The 27929-nt window shown below is 48.9% G+C and overlaps 2 protein-coding genes across 7 annotated transcripts in view; one reads left to right on the forward strand and one right to left on the reverse strand.

Annotated features, from left to right (window-relative positions):
* Positions 1-562: 562 nt before the first annotated feature.
* On the reverse strand, positions 563-23114 carry TMPRSS3 (transmembrane serine protease 3). Of its 3 annotated transcripts, XM_016938575.4 has the most exons (12): positions 21155-21725; positions 15753-15863; positions 14755-14871; positions 14231-14354; positions 11230-11355; positions 9751-9794; positions 8788-8953; positions 7816-7985; positions 5829-5924; positions 2261-2403; positions 1436-1588; positions 563-679 (listed from the first exon to the last, which is right to left on the reverse strand). In XM_016938575.4, exons 1-12 carry the CDS (start codon positions 21603-21605, stop codon positions 656-658), a joined length of 1725 nt encoding a protein of 574 aa, XP_016794064.3. In that variant the 5' UTR covers positions 21606-21725; the 3' UTR covers positions 563-655. The 3 variants fall into 3 exon arrangements, with proteins under 3 accessions (XP_016794064.3, XP_063659727.1, XP_063659726.1); XM_063803657.1 differs by lacking the exons at positions 563-679; positions 1436-1588; positions 2261-2403; positions 5829-5924 and adding an exon at positions 22637-23114 and having other exon boundaries at positions 7604-7985; positions 21155-21299; XM_063803656.1 differs by lacking the exons at positions 563-679; positions 1436-1588; positions 2261-2403; positions 5829-5924 and adding an exon at positions 21764-22058 and having other exon boundaries at positions 7604-7985; positions 21155-21299.
* The window catches only part of UBASH3A (ubiquitin associated and SH3 domain containing A), a 60521-nt gene continuing 45781 nt past the window's right edge, over positions 13190-27929 (forward strand). Inside the window, exon 1 of one of the 4 annotated variants that reach the window (XM_016938577.3) lies at positions 13190-13689. In XM_016938577.3, coding sequence (XP_016794066.2) covers positions 13624-13689 — 66 coding nt within the window. In that variant the 5' untranslated portion in view covers positions 13190-13623. The remainder of the gene's footprint in view (positions 13690-27929) is intronic. The other 3 variants (XM_063803654.1, XM_063803655.1, XM_016938576.3) reach the window with 3 other exon arrangements.

The raw sequence follows: 27929 nt of genomic DNA on the forward strand, positions 1-27929 counted from the left end.
CGCCCCGAGGGTGTGCTCAGGGCTGCAGGGCGGCAGTGCTGGAGGTGAAGCTAGCCCAGGTCTCAGTCCCAGGCCTCAGTCCCAGGCCTCACCCTGTGCCCGTGGGCACCATTCTTTAGTTTCTCATTTAAAGCACAAAATCAGTGAGAGCAAAATGGGAGTTAACGCCTGAGGCACATTCAGCATTTGATGTCCTTTCTTGGCCAATTGTTTCAAATTAAATGAGCTTTTTAAAAAGGTCTTGGAGCCTTGGAGACAGAAAGCTGACTGGTGGGTGCCAGATGCTGGGGAGGAAAGTGGAGTGGGGAGTAACTGCGTGCTTCTGGGGTGCTGCGTGTCTTTTGGGAGATGAGAATGCTGGGAACTGACAAGGGTGGTGTCTGCACAGCCCTGGGAATGTGCTGATGCTACAGGGTTGTTCACTTTAAAATGGTGAATTGTATGTTATATAAATTTCACTTGAATTAGGAAAAAAAAGTCCTTACTTTGACGTCATTGTTAGTTCTTGGAAACTATGACTTTAAGCAAAATGATATATAATGAAACCAATTTTTTTTTCTCATCGACTTTATAACAAAATTACACTGCAAGCAAGGACGTTGCTGGAGGGCCTGTGCGCACTGTTTCTCCTCCAGCTGCAGTTTCTAAGATCCCATCAACCGTATTCAGTGAGGACCTCCTGTGTTTGAAACCATCCCAAGGAGTGGGGTGAGAGACTTCATCTGAGATCAAGCCAGCAAATGTTTCCCCAGCGCCCACATGAGAAAGGCGCCGCGTTCACCTGCCAGCGCGCAGCTGCCAGGGTCCCAGCGAAGCCCTAAGCCTCCTTCTTCCTCCTCCACCGTCTCAGGTTTCCCCTCCATGCCCGGGTCCTGCCAAGCCAGCCTCGCTGTTGGGTGCCCCCCTGCAGGCCCCTCCCACTTCCACGCCTCCCCCTCCAGGACCCTCCACCCCCCCACACCACCAATGCAGAGCTCCCCAAGCCTCTCCTGACTGCTGCCTCTCATCCCTGGCTCCCAGCGAGGTTCCAGCCCCTCAGCAGGCAGGCAAGGTCCTCTCCCGCACTGTCTCAGCCCCCCGCCCCCTCCCACTTTCTCCCTGCTCCTGGCGCACACGGGGCACGCCCGACCCATCCCCATCCCAGCAGGGGCTCCTCCTCGCTGCCTCCTCCTTTCCCATGTCGTGAGGCTCCTTCTTCCTCCCGGCCCCAGCTCCTCTGCCTGCCAGGCTGCACCCACCCAGAGCTGCCCAGGACTAGCTGTGATCTCTGTTTTCAGCACAAGCGTCTGACACCCTGGAGCCACCAAATCACTGCTGCTGAATTGACAACCACTGGGTCACGCCCTGGTTTTTATAGCAAGACCAGGGTTACATTTAAGGGACCTTAGGGTCAAAAGCCAGGGACAACGTGAGCTGGGGAGGGCGCCGCACCCACCTCCATCTGCTCGTGGATCCAGTCCAGGAAGGAGGTGACACGGGTGTACACCCCAGGCTTGTTCACCTCTGCGCAGCCGATGCCAAAGCTGGTCGCTCCCACTAACTTCCACAGCCTCCTCTCTTGACACACCAGGGGCCCCCCGCTGTCCCCCTGGGTGACAGGAAAGAAGCAAAGATTGGGGGACAGTCACCGCCATGCGAGATTGCTTTCTGTGGACAGTCTGCCGTGTGAGGCTGCTTGCTGTGGAGTTGGGACCCCCCTTCATGACGTCACAATGGATGACCCAGGTTACAGAAGGGAACCCACCAGCCCTTCCAGACACAGCATCCCCAAGGGAGGATGTCCCTCGGCCCCTTTGGGGTGCTGCCTCCAGCTGTGTGTCCCTTCCAGAATGCAGACCCTGACCCTCTGAAGCTCAAGGGCAGCTGGTGAGAGGGAGGGTCCACCTGGCCAGGGCCCTCAGGTGACCTGTGATCCACCTAGTAGAACTGGAGTCCCATCCACTGCAGCTTTCAGAGGGCCAGATTCACTGGTTCCCCGCCACCTGCCTCCCCACCACCTGCCTCCCCTGTGGTCCCCCACAAAGTCAGAATTGGAGGGGAGCAGCATGAGACCCCTCCCACCACCCAGCACTCACGCAGAGCCAGATCACTGGGTAAACACAGGCCTGGCAGCCAGGAAAAGGACTGATATCTTGAGCAAATTTCTTCTCCACGCCCTGTAAATTTACTTTTTGTTCCGTCACAGGGAAACGCTGGCAACGGCCTGTCCCAAGGGCTGGGTCACCCTGCCACGGCCTCGCCCACCGCCGTGGCCCCGTACCTGGCAGCTGTCCACGCCACCCTTCAGGTAGCCCGCGCAGAGCATGGAGGGGGAGATGATGCCACCGTACACGTCCCTGTGGTTGCAGATCTTGTTGGAAATCAAAGGGACGGCCGCGTGGTTCAGGACAGGGGAGGCGTCACCTGCTTCAAAGTGAGTGAGGGGATGTGTGTGAGAAGGAAGCCCGGCCCAAAACACAGAAGGCACGTGCTGAGACCAGGGGGGTGAGGGAACGAGGGACGAGGGGGATGCTCTCTGGTGTGACGCAACGGCGGAAAAGGACAGAGCCCTGCGGGTGGGACGAGCAGACTCCCACTGTCTCGAACCACGTCAAGCCCGAGCTTGCCCTCCTACGAGTGGCCGCAAGGGGCCACTCTGCTTCAAGGCAGGGCCACCGACTCTCCTAAGGTGTCCAAAGAGGAGGAGGAGTGGGGGCAACAGTGGCCAAGACACCTCCCCAGGGCACCAGCCCAATCAGCCATCAGAACACCCCAGGTTATGGGAGGGAAACTGAGGCTCAGGAAGGTCACTCCCTCAGCGTCTTTGTGAACTCTGGGATGGTCAGCAGAAAAATGACCCCAAAGACATTCTCACCCCAATCCCCAGAACCTGTGACTGTGTCACCTTACAGGGCAAATGGGACATTGCAGGTGCATTGAGGGACAGGCCTTGAGTGGGGAGATGATCCCGAGTAAGAGGGTGGACCTGACGAAGTCACAGGGGTCTTTGGAGGAGCCGGAGGAGAAGCTGTGACGACAGAGCAGGGACCAGAGTCAGAGAGTCAGAGAGAGATTCGAAGATGCGGCATTGCTGACCCGGAAGACCAAGGAGGGGCAGAGCCAAGCAGTGTGGGCAGAGTGCAGACGCTGGGAAAGGCCGGAGACAGATTCCCCAAGGGCCTCCAGGAAGAGCCAGCCCAGCCCACACTTGACGCCAGCGCCCTGAGACTGAGTTTGGACCTGTGACCTTCCTAACTATGAGATGATACCTTTCTGTCATTTTAAGCCACGAATTTGGGGTCGTTTGTTGCAACAGTCACAGGAGACTTAATCCACGTGCAATGGGCCAAGCACGCCCCCGACACCGAGGGATGGACCCCTCCAACTCAGCTGGTTTGTGACCCAGGCATCTTGGTGTTTTAAAGACTCCATAGATTCCATGGAGACAACAAAATCACACAATGACAGGACACTGAGGGGCTGCTCTGGGGAGCACATGGTATCACAAGACACTCAGCTTCCTGCCCGGAACGTGGCGAAACAGCTCAATGCATTATGGGAGAAGATTCCAGGACAGGCTGGAGCTGAAGCTACATCAGGACAGGGGCTCATCGGACCTTTTGCACTGGACAGAGCAGATTGACAGCTAGAAGAAAATCGGCAGCGGGATGGAGAATCTCCTGGGAGGATGAAGCTGCTGCACAGCCTCCTCTTCAGAGCCCAGTGTCATCAGAATGATTCTGGTGGGCTGGGTGGTCCGGAATGAGAGCCCACCATGAGAGGAAGGGGAGCGTAGATCGGTGTCCCAGCTCCCACCACACACCAGGGGTGCTGGTTCTGATGAAGCTAGAAAGGCCCTGGACCAGCCACACTGGCACAGAACTGGGCCTGGGCTATGTGGGTGGGTTGGAAACTACAGAGAGCTGTGAGTGCCCTCGGCCAGGTGGGCAGCACTGCCAGTGGGTGGGGGGTAAGTAAGCCCCACAGACTCGAAGCATCCGGGTCAGCTCCTGGGTGCCTTCAGCCGGGGGTGGGCTCAAGTAATCGGTGTTGAGAGGAAAACACTGAAATTCCTGTGTTAGGTTGAACTGTGGGCCCCTCCAAAATATGCCTACCTGCCACTATGGAGCCCAACCTTATTTGGAATAGGGTCTTTGCAGATGTAATTAAGGTAAGAATCTCAACATAAGATCTCCCAGCGTTTAGGGTGGACCCTAAATCCAACGACTTGCTGTCCTTATAAGACACAGGAGAGGGAAGTTTGAGATACAGAGACACAGGGGGCAAAGCCACGGGAGGAAGGAGGCTGAGGCTGGAGATCCAGCTACAAGCCCAGGAATGCCAGTGCAGCCAGCCGCTGCCACCAGAACCCAAAGGAAAGGGGTCAGAGCCTCCAGGAAAACCACCCTACAGACACCTCAACTGCGTGTGGAAATAAATCTCCACTTTTTTTGTTTTTGTTTTTGTTTTTTTAAACGCAAAGTCTCACTCTGTCACCCAGGATGGAGTATGATGGCATGATCACGGCTCACTGCAGCTTAGAATTCCTGGGCTCAAGCAATCCCACCCCAGCCTCCTGAGTAGCTGGGACCACCATGTCAGGCTAATTTTTGTTTGTTTGTTTGTTTGTTTTGAGATGGAGTCTTGCTCTGTCACCCAAGCTGGAGTGGAGTGGCATGATCTCGGCTCACTGCAACCTCCGCCTCCTAGGTTCAAGTGATTCTACAGCCTCAGTCTCCTGAATAGCTGGGATTACAGGTGTGCGCCACCATGCCTGGCTAATTTTTGTATTTTTAGTAGAGACAGGGTCTCACCACGTTGGCCAAGCTGGTCTCAAACTCCTGAACCTCAAATGGTCCACTTGCCTCGGCCTCCCAAAGTGCTGGGATTACAGGCATGAACCACTGCACCCGGCCCAGGCTAATTTTTTTTATTTTTTGTAGAGACAGGGTCTTGCCATGTTGCCCAGGCTGGTCTCAAACTCCTGGGCTCAAGCAATCCTCCTGCCTTGGCCTCCCAAAGTGCTGGGATTACAGGTGCATGCCACCAGGCCTGGCTAATTTTTGTATTTTTTGTAGAGATGGTGTCTCTCTATGTTGCCCAGGCTGGTCTCAAACTAATGGCCTCAAGGGATCCCATAGACTCGGCCTCCCAAAGTGCTGGGACTACAGGTGTGAGGGAACACACCTGGCCAATTTCCATCGTTTTAAGCCACGCAGACTGTGATAATTTGTTACGGCAGCCACGGAAAATGAATCCTCTTCCTACTAACAAAGAAAGTGATTGATGGAAAAACCTAAGACTCATGACCAGCTCTGTACTCACACTAAGGAAAGGGTGGCCCAGGCTTCATTTGCATGGACTATGGTTACTGCCACTCCCACTTCCCTTATTATTACAGCGATCTCATCTGCTGCTGCTTCCACTTGCTCTTTGTAGGATGAAAGAACACATCTTCCAAAGTCCCACAAGACAAAGAGTCTTCACAAATACGAATCTTTGAGTTCTGAATGAAGCCTGGGAGGGTTGTCTAGGTGGGCTCTGTATGTCCTCAGTTAACAAGGCCGGGGGTCCGGGCAGGGAAAGGGAAACACCTGCTGTGTTCGAGAAGGTCTAACTCTCTCCTGAGAAGGTCTGCAGGGTCATGTTGTCCCCATAACAATGGAACTGTGACTCCTGACCCACAGTTCCTTGGCTGACTGTGTGTCCCGAGAAGCTGACATGCACTCCCTGGCCGGGGTATCTGGGCAGCCCATGGGAACATCACACTGGGACATTGGGGGAGCCCCCTCCGCAGCCCTCTGGGTTCTGAGCTCCTGGACTCCGAATCTTGGCTTCAGCCCACTGACCTCCATCCTCTGTGGCCCCCCATCCTGACGTCCAGCACACTTTTCCATCGGGGAAGTTCTCTTCAGAGTTGGGCAGGCACACAGGCTGGATCATTTCTGCTTGAAGGGAAACAATAGTTCACAACTCAATTGAAGCAGGAGTCCGAGAAAACAATCTCATCTATGCTTCTGCCTCTGAGGAGCCCAAACTATCTCCCAAGGGAGGGAAGGTCAAGCCCTTGGTTACTTGAAACCGATCAGCTCACAGCAGGAGCACCTTACCCCATCCACCACACCCAGAGCATTTAAAACTGTAAAAGAGCCCTCCACCGTGGCAGCGTGAGGGAACCTAGACCAGGGTCAGCACACCTCTTGTGGAAAGGGCTGAATAGTCAATGTTGTAGGCTTCGTGGGCTGTGCGGTCTCTGGCTGCCATTGGAGCATGAAGACAGCCCCAGGTAATAGGTACCCACATAGGTGTGACTGTGTCCAGTAAAATGTCTATTTACCAAAGCACGATGGGGCAGACCAGGCTCTCAGGCCAGCACGTGCCCACTCCTGGCTAGATCACAGTGTGGGTGTTGCTTATAGAACACGGCTCCATGAATATTGCTATGGTTCCTGGGATATCTGGAGGCGACAAGTTTGCCTGTGTGTAGGGCTGGGTCCTGTGGGCCTCCCCCAAAGCCAGAGTGCCCTGCACATACCTCGGGCTTTCGTGTGAACACACCCTGAGGTTCCCCGAGCTTTTCTGTGCAGAACAGTAATGGAGAGGTAGAGAAGGAATAAAAGAACTCACTTGAAACTTTGGCAAAGTACAAGTGCTGGCACCTCATTTCCTATAACCAATATCATTAATAATAGTTGGCAAACTGGCACCACCATAATCATTTTCCTGCTTCTCTGAAAATATTTGTTTCTGGGCATTACGTGTCCATGTGATGGATGCAGTAATGACTCTGCCAGGTAGAGCCTGCAGCTGGTCTCAGGTCAGGATTCTGCTTCAATAAGAGGGAATTCACCTATTTATTATGCTTTCCCTGCTTTCTTAAGAAGGAAAGAGGGCTTTAATTTAATTGGGAGTAGTCTCCTAGTACTTTGTTTGCATCTATGAGATGTTTGAAAGTTTTATCAGGTGTGGCCCTTCTGGCATTTTTGTAATGTCCAGAGGGCAGGGCTTGACTTTTTCAAGAAACAGGGTCTTTAGGAGCTGCTGGTTGGGAGAGAACTTTTCTCTAATTCCAGGGAGCTGAGGGTGCCCAGCATCTTTCAGCTTGTAAAGAAATGAGAGGACTCCACCACACCACCTGGCCAGCCTGGGAGGTTCTGTTTCTCAACCAAGATGGCCCCTCTACCTGGAGAAACCAGGCAGGTGGGAGGCACTGGCTGAGTGACCCCTCCACAATAGGCTCCTGGACAGGAAAGTGCTCTTTGTCCCTACAGATGGATGACTCTCTTCCACCACCTAGAGGCCCCAGGTGGTCTGGCCTCAAGAGGCTCTTCCTGCCTCCAGGTGGCACCAACAGGGAGAAGGTGGCACCAACAGGGAGAAGGTGGCACCAACAGGGAGAAGGTGGCACCAACAGGGAGAAGGTGGCACCAGACAAAGCACACAGCCCACGAAGGCTCTAAAGTTATCGTTGGAACTACAGCCCACCAATCTACCTGGCAGAGTCATCAGTGCATTCATTCTGTAGGCCAGGATCTACAAACTACATTTAAGCAGGGTAACATTGAAAATGTAGGTAGGACTCAAGTCTGCAAACATGAGAGCCACATTGTCCAGGATACAATTGAAAATCACTTGTCATACCAAGAGCTAGGAACATCACAACTTTAATGAGAAAAGATAATCAACTGATGCCAACACCAACATGAATCAGGAGTTGGAATTATTAATATCTGACAAGGATTATAAAGCAGCCACATAAGAATGCTTCAATGAGCAATTTCAAATCCTCTTGAAACAAAGGAAGAGCTGCAGAACCACATAGAGACCCAGATGTACCATTGAACGTGAGCGGCCCGGCCAGCTTCATGAGGGCGATGTCATTGCCCAGCCTCTTTGGCTTGTACTTGCTGTGGTAGACAATCTTCTCCACCAAGTGGGATGGGGCTGGATTGTCCAGCAGGGAAACTAGACCCACCTGGATGGTCCATGACTTGGGGAGGTACAAGCTGAAATGAGAAGAGCAAGAGGTGAAGCACAGGAAAAGTCCAACCACTGAACTCATTGACCTCAGGTATCCTGAAAACCTAGGAAGATGGTGGGAGAGGTTATCAGGCAAGATGTGGTCCCATCACCCTGCTTGTTTATGCTGTATATGCAACTGCACTGCCACACCCTACAGAAACACAGACCCACACCCCATGTGTTTCCCAGACAGGCCTCACTCTCAGCACCTCTGAGGTTGTCTTGGCATTTGAGGGCTGAACTCAACGTTGGTCACTGCAAGGAGTCTATCAGGGACCATTCTTCATCAAACAGCAACAAAATAGGGGGTAAAAATATCAGGGAGAACCATTGTGTTTGGAAGTCTTTTCTGTAGTTTTCTTGCACTCTAAGCTCCTGAGATTTTAAGAAGAGACCCAGTACCTGACCCGCAACATATTCCCTCTAGCCTCCCACACCACCATCTCACCCTGTCTCTGCCATAACATGGTCCACTGGAATTAGCTATGGGAAGATCTAGGTCCTTTCATTTTTGTGGGTTTCCTCCAGCACAGGAGCTTCCTTCCTCTTCTGTCTGCCCTTTTTCTAGGAGCTACAATCCTTAAAACAAGCTCAGGGTCAGGAGTTACCCCCAGCCGATGATGATGGGTCCACAGTGAGGCTGGAGACTCCTCTCCAACTGTACATTACTTGGAGGTTGGTCTCTCTGTCTTCCCTCTGGACCCGCTTCTCACCACCCAAAGCAGCCCCACCCTGACATGACCCAGGAGTGAACAGGGGTCTGGGAAGATGGTCAGCAGCACTCACTCGTAAACACAGTGTGCAGCGGTGACGATCCACAGGGGCGTGATGACAGAGCCCCCGCACAGGTGGTAGCCCTGGAACTGAAGGCTGGCCTGCCAGGGCCACTGCGAGAGCAAGGACATGTTTCCACCCACGATGCGTGAGCTGTAGCCCCTTCTATGACCACAGGCTATGGAGGGGAACAAAGGCTTGTGGGTCCACCCTGCAGACTTCTTTGGGGGACATGGTGTCACCACCATGCACCTGCTCCTCTCTCCCCACCCTCACTGCCCCCGCTCCCAGAGCTCACAGCAGCTCTAAGACAAGTGCTGCAAGGGGGAGCTCAGCAGGGGAGGTGGTCAGGCTCTTGGGGAGACCTGAGGATGGTGGGTGCTGTGGGGCATGCAGTGGGAAAAGCACCTGCCCTGCTTGGTCAGTGCCCAGCATTGGCAGCACCACTCCCCATCCTATTCCCCCAGTGATGACAACACCCTGGGATGTCAGGAGCAGGCAGGAACCTTCTGCGGCCCCCTCCTCACTGCTGCTGGTGCATGCACCTCCCTGACTGCTCCAGACCCCACCCTTGTGGTGTGAACACTCCCCTCTGCCAGGAACGAGGGGCACTGCCCGAGGCCTGGAGTGGGCACTGTGCACGTGTAAGGAGGAAGTGGGAACTGAGTCAGGGACTCAAGGCTCTTCAGAGTGATGGGACATCATGGGCCTTGGTCCTGTCCGCTGCTAATGAGTTGCTCTGGCTGTCTCCCCCACCTGACAGGTGAGGCCGACAGGTGAGGCCGACAGGTGAGGCCGACAGGTGAGGATGACACTGCTCCCCTCCTCCAGCAGGTAGGGGTACACAGAGTTCCCGCCTGGCACCCAGGAGGAAGGGATACAGAGCCCCATGGGGGGAGAGGACTCTGAGGGCAAGGAGATAGGACTCAGCATGTACTTGCTCCCCCTGGACCCCTGCCTTTCTGGAACTCTTACCTGTGCACTGCAAGGTAACCACGTGGCCAGAGGCACATCCCTCCCTAAAGCGGAGAAAAAGTAGGCTCCGTGAAAAAGGCCCCAGATCTGTGAAAGGAACACTCTTAAAAACTCAATCTTAGGGTAACAGAAAAATAAATTCTATTTCCCCCTCTTTGAATATAGATTACAATTTTAGTCTATGTTCAAAAAAAAAAAAAAAAAACCATGAGGATGAGGTCACACAATTCATTGTAAAACACTCGACTAACAGTGAAGTATTGTGTATACAACAGGCCGTTCTGTATTTCTAAGCTTTAGATAGCTAGTGATAAAGGATGTGTAAGGAGATATATTCTATCAACATATCACGCAGTCATTGCATGGCGATTCAGCCCAATGTTCTCCACCTCCTGGCCCCTAGGGACACAAGAGTGCCCAAGGGACAGCGTGGCAAGCTCTCTAGGACTCCTTGTAGCCTGGGTTCACACACCTGGCAGAGGACTCCTTCCCCAGAGCAACAAAGTGTGATTGCCCCAAAATTGACACTCCTACCCCCACCCCCACACACAGGTGGAGACCAGGGTGTGTGCTTTTCTCATAGTGAAGGGAAAGGGATCCCAAAATCTTTGTAATGTTTTCTGCCTTTTGAGCCCCAGCTTATCATGCAAGAGAAAGCTAGTGTCACCAGACTGCGGATTTAGCACCCAACACATGAGCTGTCCCTCCAGACTGCATGTGGGTCCCGGGGTGCTTATTCATCCCCGACGGACAGACCAACAAGCCTACTGTTCCCAGAGCAGAAAATGCACATCTTAGGGTTTGGGCCTAGATGTCAGGGAGAGAATATGGAATTGGATTCAGAACTCTTGGCTGTATCTGCTACACACCGTCTAACCTGGGGCAAGGCATGTGGTCCCTGTAAGTTTCAGTTACCTGGTGGTTATTTAAGAACACCTGGTTTTACCTTCCCCGTGAGTTGTTGGGGAAAACATGTAAAATAAATAATGAATGCTAAAATACTTCGTAAACAAAGAAGGATAAATTTCTATCTTAATTTCTGTTTTTCTTCCTTTTACCCTCCCTCTCTTCCTCCCTCCCTCCCTTCCTTCCTTCCTTCCTCCCTCTCTTCCTCCCTCCCTTCCTTTCTTCCTCCCTCCCTCCCTTCCTCTTTTCCTCCGCACCCCCCTTCTTGTTTGCCTGCTTTCATTCCCCAGACACACCCAGAGTGCCTGTCACATGACAGTACATTGGTCACACTCACAGCATTGTTACCCTTCTACTCTATTTCCTTCCCTTTCTTTGTTGGGCCATACTCGCCCAGGTTCTCACACCCCCAGCCTGGCGCATCCACCAGTCTCATCAAGGTGGCCAACTCCCACCTCCCATCTGAGATAACACATGCATGCCTCTTAAGTCCTTGTAGAGTTGTGCATAGCATCACAAATCCAGCAGGTGACTCGATACCTGTGCAGACAACAGCATCGCCTGACCACCTACCTCACATATACTGAGTGGTGTAACGCAGTCACCTTGTCATCTGGCAAGAGGTGATCGATGGACACAAACTCCTCCCGGAACTGCCCCTCCAGCGAGCTCACTCTGAGGTTATCTGAACTTACATAGCTGCAAGCACATCAGAAAGACAGACCCGACATGGTAACTTTACACTTTGAAGCATTCAACCGATGTGCAAGTCACAATATTACAGGGATTGTACATGGGGGATGTCATTTTGTCCCCCCAAACCCATCAAAGGCTTCCTTTGCCAAGAGAATGAAGTTCACTCACCCTGGCAAGGCATTCAGTCCAGGCCTGCTGTGTTCTGGGATGACCCCCGCTTCTGGCCTGTACCTGACAGCCCCGTCCACCCACCCTGGGCTGCAGCCACACAGTGAGTGACCACCTCCTATGTCCTTGGTTGAGTCACTCTTTGCGCATTCCAGTGAAATGCCCTTTGCTTGGCCTGAAGCAAGTCCAGAGGGGAGGTGAGCACAAAACTAGGTGCAGTATTGTCGGGGGGCACCCAAGCAGGGACACCAAGCTCTCCAAGAACAGTGAGTTGGAGGAACAGGAGAGACATCCCTCACCTGCCCAGGACCAGCGCAGAGCCCCACTGGAAAGAGATGAACACATACAAGAAAGCGATTCCACGAACACCAGAGCCCAGCTCATGTTTACAGTGCCAGGACACAGGTCTTCTGGAGAACAGTGGTGAAAGTGATGCAACTTTTTAAAAAAGAATCACATGTTTGGAGAGTCACAAGATGGAAGATGGTGAATAAACAGCCATGTTCTCCTTCCCTTGTGAAATGAACAAAACACAGTACAGTAGGCTTGTTTTCATAGTGAACACACCAGCTTATCAACAGGATTTCTTCAGCTTACTGTAAATGCTATGGGGGTGTGTACGTAGAATACAAAGTTCAGTCAACTTTGAGTTTTGAGGAAAATGTAATCAAGGCGGCGGGCACGACCTTCGCAGCCCCTCCAGGGATTACTCAATGCACGGATTCCGCTGGCACTGGCATGAAAGAGCCGATGGTTGCTGGGATGGCTTGGCCCCAGGGCAGGTGGCGGGGCTTGTGCCAGGCAAGGGGACCCCAGTGCTGCAAGTGGAGCCTCATGAACTGTCCAAGTCTCAAAATGGTAACAATGACAGCCACAACCACACACTCGCCCAGTGTGCTCTTGCCCACCAAGCCCTTCCACACTCACAGCATCAGCGGAACTTCAGTTCCCCTCCAAGTACGTGCTATTATCATCCCTCTTTTCTAAGAAAGGAAACTGAGGCATGAGCTGTGTGTGGAACTTGCCTGAGTCTACACTGGGATTTGAACCCAAGCAATCTAGTTTGACCATCCTTTGGTTATTTATTTATTTATTTATTTATTTTTGAATCACAGATCTCTGACATAGGATGTAGTAGAGCAGAGAAGATTAAAGAAGGATTTTAAGGAGAATTTAAGAAAATAGAACAAAATGCAGAAATAAATCTTAGAAACTGAAGCAATGGATAGAGAACAAAAGAACAAGCCTATAGAGAAGAAAGTAGGCAATATTGGGGTGAGAGACGGGGGACATTGCATTCCCTGGATTTCCTTGTAGAGAGAGCGTATTAAGGATGAGAAGGAATATTTTACCAAATGGGCTGGGGTGGAAGAGAGACGGGAAGGCTACCCCCACCATGAGGTGGCCTCTACCTGATGCCTGGGACAGCTGGGGCTCCTGACTTGGGTCTGCTGGGTGGGGAAGGAGAGGGATTGAGCTGAGTTTTCCTGCATAACAGAGCAGAGAGGCCTTGGGGTTTGCTCAGACAGAGCGGTGGTCCTCCAGGACAGAGGAGGAGGGCAGAGAGAAGAGAAAAGGAGGCCCCCCAACACCCCCCACCCAATGAGTCAGAGGAAGAGGCTCAGCGGGGAAGAGAAATGCCCAATGGGGAAGCTCTCAGCTGTGTGCAGTGTGTGTGTGTGCGTGTGTGTGTGTGTGTGTGTGTACCTCTTCCTCCTTGTCTCTAAGGAGTAATACATCATTCCTGAAGACGTTAGTGTGGATGATTTTTGCTCTTCTCATTGAACTTGAATTGCAGCTCATTTCTGAATCTCAGTTGGTGTGGAGGGAGAGGGAGGCAGACCTCAGGGCTGGAGGCTGGAGGGCATTTTGGCTTCCACCAGCTTTGGGGAAAGACAGCTGAGAATATGATTCATGGAATTTGAAAACTGAGACTCTGTGGAGGACTCAGGGCAGTGTGGCTTTAATGACACCATCTACTTGAGTGCAAAGCAGAATGCAGCCTGCCTGCTTTGAGTGCTGAGACTTGAGAGCAAAGGGGAGTAAGGAGGCTGCTAGGGGAACCCGTGGAAGTACAGCGGCTGCAGGAAGTCAGAAGGAAGGATGCCAGGGGAGAGAAGGAGGCCCATGCCTAGGCCAAAACTGTGTCACTCCAATGCAAAAAATCAGGTAGGCAACACAAACACTAAAAAGTGAATAGTCAACTGTTATAGTTCTTTGTTCTACATGTTGCTAAACAACTGTTTTGGATGATTGTGTCTTCACTAAATTTCTGACTTTCAACAATTGGTTCTGTGGGGTTCTTGGGAAGCGTGCATGGGCATTGATGTGACCGCCAGGACCAAGCAGGAAAGTGTCCAGGAAGCTACTCTAGGAGCTGCAAGCTGAGGAGCTGGAGGGTTTTTTGGTTTTGTTTTTGTTTCTTACTTTGAAACTTTTTATTGCATGTTTGTATCTCCGATCCTGGCCTCACCCTGAGAACCCCCAAACATGCCACTTCCCGTGTGCCTTGAGCAAGTCACTTAGCCTGTCTGGCCTTGGTTTGCTTGCCTGTGAAGTGAGGATGATATCGGGCATCCTAAGGTGGATGTGAGGATGTAATCTGAGAGTGTTAAAGCACCCAATAGTGCTCAACTAAATGGTAGTTGTCTTTCTTCATTGTTATCCTCTCTGTGTTTTGCCCATGGGTTGGAAATGCTCTTTAACTTACCTTGGGAAACCCAGCTGGGCACAGGCAACATTTGCGTAGTGACCCTTCCAGTCATCGGAGCACATGGTCTTCCACGAAGCAGCTGTGAACACCTGGAGCACGGCATTCTGACCACTCACCCGGACTGGCCGATGTGCGGAAAGAAAGGCTCATTAGTGGCTGGTGGAACCCTGAGACCATAGGCAGGGGTTTCTCCACAGCCAGCTCAAACCCCTCCTCTGCCAAATCTGACCCACTTCTTGTCCACGGCAGCCTCCCCATCACAGAGCAGTGACTCTGGATCCCTGAGACTTCTTGGTGGTCTCATCTTATTGCTTATGTGGTCTCCCCAAGAGAGTCAGAGCTCCATGGAAGGCCCTCCCTGACCCCCAGCCCAACATGTCTTTGGGCAAATGCCAGTTCAATCCCAGCTGAGGACATGACCTAAAAATGGCAATGACTTGGACCCATTTTACAGATGGGAAGGGTTAGGGTTGGCTTCTGCTGCTTCCTTCTGTTTCCCCGGGGAGGAGCCATGACCTTACCACAGCGGTACTCGTCCTCCCCGTCTTTGCAATCCGAGACTCCATCACATCGAGCTGTCAGCTCGATACACTTAAAGGATGAGCGACATCTGTACTTCCCCGAGCAGTCGAAGTGGACTGGGAAAAGGGAGGAAGGCAGGAATTAACCAACAGCTCTTTCAGAGTGCAACACTAACAACTGTCCCCCTGCCACACAGTGCGGAGCTGGCCCATGAATAATGAAACCTGTATTGAAATTGCATCCCTGTCAGCAGCCTGTTTCCTGCAGCCCAGTTTCTGTTTTGAATTCCAAGGGGTGGGGCTGCTGTGCCCCACTTTATCTCGCTATGTGGCCTGGCCCAGGAACCACAGTGCAAGGTGAATTTAGACTCTGGAGGTCTCAAGGTCAAGAGAGAAACTGCATGGCGGGGGGCCGACCTGCTGAGCCGGCCGAGCAAGGAGTCCTGACTGAGAACTGCTCGGCCTTCCTGGTTTCTCTTACCGAGGGCAGAAAGTGAACGAAGTGTGGACCACACAGTGGGGCAGGTGGCGAATTGAACTGACCTGTGATTCAGGTATTTGAAAGAAAAATTGTTCCCTATTAGAGACCCTCCATCCAAATGACCCACTTTCTCAAAAGCCACATGCACCTTATTGTAAAAACAGCTGGTGCGCCTGCATTGCATGAATAGGTCTCTTTGTCTTCTCCCCGCTGCCCCGGTCAGTGCCTCCTTCCCACCTGCAGGATTCTATTTCATCAGCTGCCTTTGGCCACTCCTAACCGGGCAGGTTCCTTGGTGACAAAACCATGAGCATGGCCAGCAGCCCTTGCTGCACCCCAGACTGACTTTACATTCATGTGGGCAAATAAAACTTCAAGTCACCAAACCAAAAGGATGTTTGCCTCCAGTAATTAAGGCTGGGCAGCGGCAAAATGCTGGGGTGAGAGGGGGCGCTCATGAAAGTTTAACTACTTGGCTAGGTATTTGAGATCCTACTAAATAATGAATTGTACTCACTGCCCAGACCAATGGCCAGTGCTAATATCAATGCAATGATCCCAATGACGATGATTGGAAAAAACTTCAATGGCAGCAGTGACAGGATCTGTGCAGCGACGGCATCTGCATCTGAAAACCAGAAAAAGGAAGAGCAGAAAGCCATAGAACCTGACTTGGAGTGCCATGAAACTTACAAATGTAACTATCCTTTCCCCCTCCCCTCTTTGCAGAGAAGTCTCAGCCCAAAGAAAGGTGCCTTAATTAGGGAAAGGGCCACCCACCAAGGGGCACATTCTCTAGTTCAGTCCTACCTGCTCCACCTCTGACCCGGTTATTCCATGGGGGATGAGGGGATGTGCTATGGGTTGAATAGTATCTCCCAGAAAGACACATTGAGGTCTTAACTCTTAGTACCTCAGAATGGCATCTTATTTGGAGATGGCCTTGAGAGTCTTTACAGAGTCATCTAGTTAAAATGAGGTCATTAGGGTGGGCCCTAATCCAACGTGGCTGTTGTCCTTATAAAAAGGGGAAAACAGCTGGGTGCCGTGGCTCACTCCTGTAATCCCAACACTTTGGGAAGCCAAAGCGGGTGGATCACCTGAAGTCAGGAGTTCAAGACAAGCCTGGCCAACATGGTGAAACCCCATCTCTATTAAAAATACAAAAATTAGCTGGGCATGATGGCAGGCACCTGTAATCCCAACTACTCAGGAGGCTGAGGCATGAGAATCACTTGAACCTGGGAGGCAGAGGTTGCAGCGAGCTGAGATCGCACCGCTACACTCCAGCCTGGGCAACAAGAGCAAAACTCCGTCTCCAAAAAACAAAAACAAAAAGGAGAAATCAGAACACAGGGACAAACATGCATGAAGGGAAGAGGATGGGAGGAGACACAGGCAGAAGCCAGCCTCATGAAGATGAAGGCAGAGATGGGAACAATGCATCTGCACGCCAAGAAATGCCAAAGATTATTGGCAAACCACCAGGAGCTAGGAAGAGGCAGGGCACGGTGCCCTATGGGTTTAAGAGGGAGTATGGCCTTGATGACACCTTGGAATTCGGACTTCTGGCCTCCAGAACTGAGACAATAAATTCCTGTTGTTTTAAGTCACCCAGTTTTGGGGACTTTGTTTCAGCAGCCCTATGACACTAAGATGGAGGGGAAGTAGCATCCCAACTTCCAAGGCTGTTCCCCTGCAGAGGAGGGGATGAAACCCACATGGGGGGCTTGCAGGCAGAGGTAGTGCTGAGATCTCCCAGAGGAGATGCAAGGACAAGATGTTGATTTTTGTTTGTTTGTTTAAATTTTTTCTTATAGAGATGGGGATCTCACTATGTTGCCCAGGCTGATGTCAAACTCCTGGGCTCAAGCGATTCTCCCCACTTGGCCTTCCAAAGTACTGGGATTACAGGCGTGAGCCACCATGTCCAGCCGAGGACAGGATGTTGATACACCATTCTCCACAATTGCTGTGCACAGACACTGACAGCTTTCATTCCAGATCATCTCTTCAAGAATGTGTGTAGAGCAAACAGCCTTGGAAGATACAGATAGCGTCTCCCTCCAGAGCAAGAGGCAGGTTTGTTTACTGTCCAGTTTAACAAATATAATGCCTTCCTCCAGAGCAAAGTTTGCACAGGTCTGCTTGCAGACCACTATAAAGATGAGGGTTCCCTTAACTCTGGGATATGCGGCAGCAATGCAAACTGCCTGCACGTGCAGCATACACATAGGCTGCTCCACATGCCTCTGTGGGACTGAGAAGGCAAAGGCAGCCAGCACAAACAGGATGTTTGTGCCCCTTGCTGCACTGTGAGGAACAGAGTCCTTTGTCTCTGACCCAGGACTCTCGTGTCTTCCAAAGCACCCATGAAACTGTGGCAGGCTAAATTTTGGCTTGCAAGTAGGGTGACATCTCAGGCCCTTTACAGTTCTTGCCCCTAGAACCAGGCAAATCTGGTGGAAACAATATGTAAGGAGTGTCCAGATGCCTCACCAGAAGTATAAGCCTCTCTGGGCAGCAGGAGAATTCCCACCAGCACTCTTCCCTCCTGGGGAGAGCAGGCCATTTCACCTAAATTACCTCATCAATCCTAAAAATACATGAATGCCCAAGTTGTCTTTGTTAAAAATAAGGAAGATTGGAATCCAGAAAGGGGAGAGAAGCCTGCCCAGGGTCACACAATTGCCCAGGATGAGACTAGCACCTGCCTCTCTTCTCCTAGTCTTGGACATGTTGAGCCGAGAGCTCTGTCATGGAAGAGCTAAAAAGATCTTTCCCTGCCTGACCATAGAGACTCACAACTTCACCCTCTGGCAATAAGGAGTGTGATTATGAAATGATCAATATCAGCTGAGGCTGCCTAAGAAAGAAGAGAATTTGAAGACAAAAATGATGAAAAGACATGGAATGCGAGGAGAAAAGAGTGTGCAGAGGAGAGGGTGAGCAGGAGATGGAGGAAGAGCAGGGAAATAGAAGCTGCACTTCGCAGATGTGGAGGCTGGGAGGAACGCAGAGTGAGGGAGGATGAGAGATCGTGGCAAGTTCTGTGTTTTAGGCCTGGACAAGCTCAGTGGTTTGTTGACGCTGCATTATCCATACCTAGAACAGCAGGGGACACACAGTAGTCCTTGATAAAAATGTGCTAGATGAATGAGTGAATGACATCACGACAATGAAGGCCGTTTTAACTCAGTGTCTGAGACCAAGTCCTTCCAGGACAGCCCATCTGCGGTGGTGAGCTGGCAGAAAGGATCCTCTCTCCACCCTCACACCTCGATCCCCCGCACACTAACAATTCTCCTCTATGAGGATGCCCACCCTCCGTCTTATACTTAGAAATCTGCAGGAACCCCAGGAATGACATCTTCACATTCCAGCTGCTCTGTATTTAAGTTGGATTTAGAAAATGACCCCAAATTGTGACATCAAAGATTGACATTTAATCGAAAGGCTGTGTCAGTTCCCATTTGCCCTGCTTCTCTGCCAGGCTGCCCTGAGGGCACTGCAGGGGCCCCACGCCTCCTCTGTGCTTGGTCCTTGAGGACATTGCCTGGAATAAACAATGAAATGTACAGCATTTCTCCAAAGAAGGAATGCAAATGGCGCACAAGTATGAAAAAGCTTTCAACTTCTTGACCAGCCTGCCCAACACGGTGAAACCCGCCTCTACTAAAAATACAAAAATCAGCTGGGTGTGGGGGCACGTGCCAGTAATTCCAGCAACTCAGGAGGCCGAGGCAAGAGAATCGCTTGAACCCGGGCGGTGGAGGTTGCAGTGAGCCGAGATCACGCCACTGCACTCCAGCCTGGGCGACAGAGCGAGACCTCGTCTCAAGAAAAAGAAAAAAAAAAAGCTTTCAACTTCTTGAGAAATGAAAACAATGCAAATGAGGCATAACTACATACCAACTTCACAACGATTCACATGAAGTGAAAGGAAATGGCCCCCCACCTACAGTCACAGGGGTAGAAACTGTGTAAACTTCCCAGCTGTGTAAACTTAGACACCGGAAAGCTCAAAAACAGATGAAAGTTTTGACCTAGCAGTTCCACTTCTAGGAATTTATCCTAAAATGTCACCATAGATATACGCAAATATCGACCCCCAAGGACACTTAGAAGAATGGCACTTATAATATTGATGCACAGGAAACGGACCAAATCACCCACAAAAAAGAACGGGTGAAATAACAAATGAAGTACATATATAATGGAATACCTATAGGAGGACAAGATGATATAGAAAACGGTTGGCGAGATTTTCTGTAAAGGACCAGACAGTAAATACAGCACTTAAACTTCATGGGCCACGTGGTCTGTCCTAACGACCCCGCTCTGCTGTTATGGCGTGAAAGCAGCCACAGACAGTATGTGAACAAATGAGCATGTCTGTGTTCCAATAAAACTTTATTTACAAAAGAAGGGGGTGGGCCAGATTTGACCCATCAGCCATAGTTTGTCAACATCTAGAAAATATTTAATTATTTAATGCCATAGAAAGGTGAAGGTGATATCGTTAAAATTTTTTAAAAGCTTCAAAATAATACAAATAGTACATGTTACTTCCAAAGGAAATATAGATATATAGATAGAAAAAGGCAAGAAATTCAATAATAAATTGCTAATAGGATTATCTCTGAGTAATGATGCCATCGTGGGTAATTTTTAAAAATCTTTTCAATGAACTGTATTTTCTAAATTGTTCTTCTAATGAACAATACATTACTCTATTTATGAGGAAAACTTTTTGTTCCTCCCCACTACTTAGTCATAGCAAAATAATCAAAAAATAAGAGAAAGGAATATTATAGTGCTATTAATATTCATATTATTTATATTATAAAATATTAGGAACAACTATAGGTCAAACTATGATCAAATGGCTATGTAAACTGCATATCTACTTGATGGAATACTGTGATTCCATAAGAAAAAATTTATAAAAACCTTTTATGGGAAAAAACCCACCTGCCTATATCTGTACTGTGCATGAAACCACACATACGGGCAAAAGCAGGAAGAGACTTTGCAGCCATAAAAACCAGGTAAGTTTTGGGAGTCAGGTGATTGCAAGATTTTTTTTTCTTTCATTGACACTTAGCTAATTTTGAGCCATATTTTTAAATGCGTGTCTTTTCAGTTACTTGAAACCTCTTCTCCCACCTCCCATCCTTTCCAAACCTCCTCCAAGCCAATTTTCCAGTTGGTTTAAAAGAAATCATTAGGGTGACCCCCACTCCCACTTTCTGGAACCTCAGGCAGAGCTCCTGTGGTTCCTCCCTAGCACCAATGTGTCAGGAATCTGCCTGCGTCCAAGCCCTGACTTCCAGAACCAGCAACCCCACAGCTCCCTTTGACCAGTCCTGACTATCTCTGGTCAAAAAGATCCTAGCCGTATAGGTTGCTAGAGAGTCCACTGTTTTATCAGGCATTTGTGACTTATTTACGAAACCAACTTTTTTCCTTCAGTTGTTAGGAGCCACTCCGTCATCTGCTGCTGGATTTTAATCTAGGCCTCTAATATCTTTGGCGACATCCGGTTTATCCTGAGTTTTCGGAGGGACTGGTGGCCACTGCTTCTCAGGACTTCCTGGAGGACTCAGAGATTTCCTGGCCAGGATCTGACCTCCTTCAGGATTGACAGGGCAATTGTGGAGCCCCAGTCTCTGAAAACCTCCAACAAGAGAAGAAAACACCGGTCTCCAGGGAGAGAGCAAGGGGCTTAACGAAACGATCCCCTCTCCAATGCCCCTTCTCCCCGAGATTCTGCAGATCTAGGGAAGTGCAGGTGTCCAGCCTGTGGGTGTCAGAATGGCTGGGGAGACATTTCCCCCACAGGGACAGTCAGTCACATTGGTCACCTACATGAGGGTATGGGCAGAAATCACAGAGTCCTCACCTGGGTCCACTTACCTGGTGCAACAGGACTGATTTTCAAATCGTCAAGGCCAAAAAGCGATCGGAATGAGAAGGGGGCTTCAGCAGCAGGCGGATCATTTTCCCCCATGGTGACTGTTTCAGGACCTCTGACATCCGGCTCCGCCTCCACCTCTACCTCCTTAGCCGAGGAAGAACAGAAAGCATTTGTTCCCCTATTTATACTTGTAGCATCAGGTGCATCTTGATCATACGGTAAATCTTTGAAATTCGACAGTCCGCACAAAGCGCATTCAGTATCGATTAACCAAAAACAGTCATCTGGTGAGAATGCATTTTTGTCTGAGCTACAGCAGATAACAGAAAAGCTTCTAGAATTCGCAAAAAAAAAAAAGTATGAACTTATTTCTGCTAAGACAATGACTTTCCCATTGTTTGTCCAACCAATCTTCAAATCGATTGCTTTAGAGAGATTCCCTCTCACCATTTAGAAGTTGCCATATTGCTGTTGTTCAGAAGATAAATTACTCTCAAAGCCCTTTCCATTGCTTTTTTGCGATTGTTTTCACCTGTCCCACATAAACGCAATTCTTTCCCTGTGCGTGTGGTACACCTACCATAAGCATAAGTAGTTTCGGTACTCACATAATTCCCGAGTCCCAAAAATGTAGATGGCACCACGGAAGAGATAGTAGGCCACAGTATTACTGGCTTCCCATAAACACAGCCCTTTCCTGGCTCACACGGGCATGACCTAATTAAGAATGAAAGTACCCAAGCCGTCCGGTGCCCTGTCCTTCCCCCACATAGCAAAGTGGGGAGTGGCTTTGGACCAACGACTTTCATCAAAATAACCCCGGGGCTGTGTTTCCTACGAAAGAATTCCACCTATCACAATGCCAAGGAGACCAGAGACCTTTCTAAGTCATTCCCTGTAACTCTGAGAGGGTGGAGGAAACAGGCAAATAGCAGAAGCTTCCCAATTAAATTCTAGTTCCCTCTCCCAGATATCAGGCATGGCTGCTCTGGGAACCTGCTTCCTCCAAGGGCTAAAATCCACAGGGGCTCCAGCAGGCACATCAACACAGATACTCAGATCATCCGCTTTCATTCCCTTTGTGACTACCTGTTGTAACGTTTGAAATTCCAAAGGGATCTAGTAAGCCATTTGAAGCAACCTGTGTTTCCCAAGATCATAGTAAAATCTAAACAAGAGTTTTGTGCCAAAAATGTTCATTTCATTTCTATCGCAAGAAGAGCTTGAAAGAGTAACTTAGAAAAGCAAGAAGTTCATGTTGGGCCATTTTCTGGCTTTCATTCTTGCTGATACCTCTGTTTACTATCAGCATGTAGCCAATTACATAGTTTATCCATATAAAAAGAATAAGTGGGCAAATGGCTTCTGAAAGATGGAACCTGGGTGAGAACATCCCCTCCCAAACAGGCTGTGGTTGGCAGGCTGTACAACATTGAGAAATGTTGAGAAGCATCTTCTCTCCTCACACCCATTTTACTCACCATTTCTGGAGCTGCCATCATTAAAAGCAGAAATAATTTCCTTTTTCATTATAAAAACAAGTGTGATGGTAAGCAGGCCGCCAACAGGTTAGTCCAATAGGGGAATATTTTCCCCAAGTCATTCAGCCTTGTCGACTCAATCATCACAGCAAATGGCATTATCGCGGGCATCTATGTAACCCAAGCTGCCTTGTGGCTATCAAGTAGCCCTTCGTGGTATGGCTGCAGAGACCAGGGAGGGAAAAATGTGGCTTCCCTTTAATTAGTCAGTAAGGTGAGCAAACCTTTTCAGAAGCTTTGCATCAGAGAGTGATCGGAACACAGCCGCTCCTTTTACTTGAAAGAAGGGGTAGGCTCTGCCCAGTGCTGAGCATGTGGCCGTCAAGAGGGCAGACATACTCTCTGGTGGGGGTTTCTGTCCCTCCCTGTAACTGAGCCCCCAAGTTCAATTCTGCAGCTGCTCCTGCAGACAAAAGATGGGGAGCCTGAAGATGCTCATCACAGCCTGCGCTCCACAAAAGACACGTCATGTTTCCTTCCTCGGGGGCCTCTGCATCCCAAGAGGCTTCTGCACACAGCACTGCTTAAAGGGGTTTAACCGCTGCTGTGGGGACCAGAGCGCTGAGCATCTTCGAAGGGCTGAATTTACCACTGTGGATGGCAACTCGCGAATCCATGCATTTATTCAGCAAATACTTAGCAAGCATCTGCCATGAGCCAGACTCTAGACACAGTGCAGCCAGCAAGAAAAACAAAGTGCTCCCGTGGGGCCCCAGATGTTAAGCGCTAGGAAGAGATTAGGCCGGGGAGGGTCTGAGAGAGGTGAGGGCAGAGTGGTACAGGACAGCCTCTAGGGAGAGTGATGTTTCAGCAGGGACCTTGATGATGTTTTAGTAGAGACCTTGGTGACCAGTGAAGTGACATTCCTCCAAGGAGGGCGACCACCAGCTCCAAAGCCTGGAAAAGGGGCCACGCTGGAGTGTTTGAGGAACCCCAAGAGGGGCCGTGAGCCTAGAAAGCAGGGAACAGGGAATAGCTGATGGCAGATCCCACGGCCCAGGGGCATGGGAAGGGCTCTGGTTTGCCTTTGATGTGTGGAAAGCCTTGGGCGATCTGGATGGGGCAAATTTGGATTGACAGGCAGGGCATAGAGTGGGGTAAGGATAGGGGGACACAAGGACAGCCACAAGGAGGCTGCACCTCATGGGCCACAAGGGCCATGACTCAGCACGAGTGGTGAAGATGGTGAGGACTGGCTGCCTGAGGTTGATTTTGAAGGCAGAATTGGCAGGATGTGCTGACGGCAAACGCCTGAGAGATGCGTCCAGGCAGTCCTTGATTAAGACAGTCTTACTTTCTCCGTCCCAGTAGGTACCTGCCCACACACCTGTCAGTGCCTTTGGCTGTGATCTACGGTCTCCTTCAAGCTCACACATCTCTCCTTCACCTATTTCCTGACTACTCTTTCTGGTCCTTCAACGAATGTTTGCCCTCAAAGGCAATGACAGGAAATTTAACATGTCATTCTTTCTTTGCTTTTACCTGTGTGTTATAGGAGATGCTCCCCGCCGGAGTACAGCTCTGGCGGGACAGAGTCTGGAACGCACTTTCACTCCTAAGACCCCGCCGTGCCCAGCACAGCCATGTGTGTGTGACAGGGGCTCTGTATGCATAGAAGAGCTGATCATAAACCCTGGGGGGACAAATAACACCAAATCGACATGCAATAACCAACTACGAGGGCATGTTAACACGTGTGTCAGATGTAGGTCAAAGGTCAAGCCAGCTCCCCACGGGGTAGCAGGGAGAGGCCCTACAAGGGTGGCTGGTCTTCCTTGCTGTAAAATATCCTCTCAGAAAGTTTACCGACAAATCAATTCCATTGAGCTCAAACTAAAATTTTGAGGAACCAAACAAATAAGCTTATCTGGGGCCCAGCACGTGACAGTTACGCAGCCAGTGCCATGAGCAGACTTGGTTTCAGGGCATGAGCGCCTTATCCTATCCTGATGTCTCCTGGGAGCCCCAGGAAGCTTTAGTAACGATTTGCAAACAGCTTGAGTTACAGGCACATTCTCTTCAATAAGTGAGGGAGGAAACTGGTAGACTCTTCCCTGATGGGCTTGGAAGAGAACTTTTCAAGTTAGGAAGGTAGGATGAAGCTAGATGTAGGCATCTTCTTGCTTACACAAATAAGATTTTTTTAAGAGAAATTCATAGAAGCATTTTTCATTTTAATATGTTATAAACATAACACAATTGCTCAAAACAGGGTTTATTATTTAGAAGAGAAAAATATACTTGAGTAGAGACTATATTTCATACCCAAATCTACTTTTTCCCTCTGGGTCACAAGCTTTCTCTATTTGCAGACTTTCAAATTCAAGATAAATCATTTGATTGTGGAATTATTTCATCTTTTGAATTCCTCAAAGAAAAAGGATAATGAAGTGTGTGGACATTATGCTAAATGAAATAAGCCAGACGGAGAAAGACAAATACTGCAGGATCGCACTTATATGTGGAATCTTAAAAAAAAAAAAAAAAAAAAAAGTTGAATACATAGAGAATAAAGTGGGGTTCTCAGGGGAGGGTGTGGGGGCAGAGAAGGGTGTAGGGGCAGGAAATGGAGAGGTGTGGGTCAAAGGGTGCAAAGTTGCAGATGTGTAGGATGAAGAAGTCCAGAGACGGAAGATACAGCTGACAGCCAGAGGTATAATATCTTATTGAATACTGAAAATTTGCCCACAGCAGATTTTAGTTTCGGTTACCATGAAAAAAAAGTAAAAAAAGTAACAATGCAAGATGATAGATATGTTAATTTGCTTGATGACAGCGCTCATTTCACTATTATGAATATAGCAAAACATCCCATTGTACACCTTAAATACGTACAGTAAACAGAATATTATTATTATATTTATTTATTATTATTATTATTATTTTGAGACTGTCTCACTCTGTCACCCCGGCTGGAGTGCAGTGGCGTGATCTCAGCTCACTGCAAGCTCTGTCTCCCGGGTTCACGCCATTCTCCTGCCTCAGCCTCCCGAGTAGCTGGGACTACAGGCTACCACCATGCCGGGCTAATATTTTTGTATTTTTAGTAGAGACAGGGTTTCACTGTGTTAGCCAGGATGGTCTCGATCTCCTGACCTTATGATCCGCCCACCTCAGCCTCCCAAATTGCTGGGATTACAGGCATGAGCCACCGCACCCGGCCTCAAAAGAATATTATTTAAAAATCAGGCGGGGCACAGTGGCTCACACCTGTAATCCCAGCACTTTGGGAGGCTGAGGCAGGTGGATCACCTGAGGTCTGGAGTTCCAGCCTGGCCAACATAGTGAAATCCCATCTCTACTAAATATATAAAAATTAGCCAGGCATGGTGGTGCACGCCTGTAGTCCCAGCTACTCGGGAGGCTGAGGCAGGAGAATCACTTGAATCCAGGAGGCAGAGGTTGCAGTGAGCCTAGATCACGCCACCGCACTCCAGCCTGGGTGACGGAGTGAGATTCTGCCTCAAAAAAGTGAAAATAAAACTATATAAATAAATATCATAATATGCTCACATTTAATGGTGAAATATTGAGACCTTGTCCTCTGAAATGGAGAGTTATACAAGAAGGTGCACTAGTACCACATCTGTTCAACATTTGACTTGGGTTCCAAGTCAGTGCAATAAAGGCAAAAAAAATAGAAGGAACTATTATGCGTAGAGCTGCCATGAACATTCATAGACCAATCTTTGTGTGGACACACATTTTCATGTATATTTACCTTTATAAGAAACCCTCCAAATGTTCCCCAAAGTGGTTGGACAGTTACGCATTCCCACCAGCACAGTGTGAGAGCTCCTGTTACTCCCCAGCCTTGTGTAAACCTGGTATTTTCCATTTTAGCTCTTCTGGTGGGTGTGCTGTGGAATCACATTGTGGTTTTAATTTGCATTTCCCTGAGGACTAATGATGTTGAGCATCTTTTCATGTCTATGTATATATCTTCTTTTTAAAAGTATCTTTTTTGATACTTTGCCCATTCTTAAAATAGATGCTTGTTTTCTTATTATTTGTTATAAGTATATATAAAATATTCTGTATATTCTAGATACAAGTCCTTTGTCAGCTATATGTATAGTGATACTTTCTCCCAGTCTGTGGTTGACCTTATTATACTCTTTATGATGTCTTTCAAAGAGCAGAAGTTTTCAACTTTGGTGAAGTCCAGTTCATCAACTTTTTCTTTTGTTGGTTTATTCGCTTTATGTCCTAAGAAAGTTTTGCAAACTCCAACATAGCAAACATTTTTTTCTAGGTTTTCTTAAGGAGTTTTATAGTTTTAGCATTTACATTTTGAGTTAATTTTTGTATATAATGTGAGGTAAGGGTTGAGGTTCATTTTTCCTCATACCAATATGCAGTTTTCCTAGCACTAATTTTTTTTTTTTTTCAGACAGGGTCTCATTCTGTCACCCAGGCTGGAATGCAGTGATGCAATCACAGCTCATTGCAGCCTCGATTTCTTGGGCTTAAGCCATCATCCCACTTCAGCCTCCTGAGTAGCTGGAACTAATGCCACCATGTCTTTTTTTTTTTTTTTTTTTTTTTTTTTAAGAGATGGAGTCTCACTCTGCTGCCCTGGCTGATCTCAAACTCCTGGGCCCAAGTGATCCTCCCACTTTGGCCTCCCAAACTGCTGAGATTATGGGCATGAGCCTCTAGCACCATTTATCAAAAGCATTATCCTTCCCCCATTGAATTTCATTGGCATCCTTGTTGAAAATCAATTGATTGTAGGTGTGAATCTTTTTGCACTACCCAATAACACACTATGACACACCATGGCAACCTGATTTGTAAATGTTTATGAAAAAGCAAAGGACAAAACCAGAGGGTTTAGCACTATAGCGATTAAAACAGTGTAGAATGGGCACAAAGAGGGACAAATCAAACAAGAGAGCACACAAGTTAGAAAAAACTAATCCATATACAGTCACTTGATTTACAATAAGCCTCCTACTGCAATTCACTGGGCAAAGGATGGCCCTTTCAATGCGGAAGTAGATGAAAGTTTACCCCAACCTCACGCCATACACAGAATGAGTTCAAATGGATCATAGAGCTAAATATGAACAGCAAAAGTAGCAAAACTTCTAGAACAAAACATAGATATCTTCATCAATGTTGGATTAACAACAATCTCTTGAACAGGATGCAGAAAACTCTAACCAGAGTTCCCACAAATTGATAAGAAAAAGCAAACAACCTAGTGAAAAAAAAAAAAAAGAGCAGA

This window comes from Pan troglodytes, chromosome 22 (genome assembly GCF_028858775.2).
Source record: "Pan troglodytes isolate AG18354 chromosome 22, NHGRI_mPanTro3-v2.0_pri, whole genome shotgun sequence".
NCBI lineage: Eukaryota > Metazoa > Chordata > Mammalia > Primates > Hominidae > Pan > Pan troglodytes.

Bases quoted from the DNA above. Each gene is read 5' to 3' on its own strand.
- TMPRSS3 (XM_016938575.4), bottom strand. From the start codon at position 21,605: ATGGTGAGAGGGAATCTCTCTAAAGCAATCGATTTGAAGATTGGTTGG. The intron at 15,864-21,154 runs GTAAGTGGACCC...TCTGGTTTTCAG, and splicing joins AATCAGTCCTGTTGCACCAG to ATGCAGATGCCGTCGCTGCA. The intron at 7,986-8,787 runs GTGAGTGCTGCT...TTCTCATTTCAG, and splicing joins GCTGCACACTGTGTTTACGA to CTTGTACCTCCCCAAGTCAT.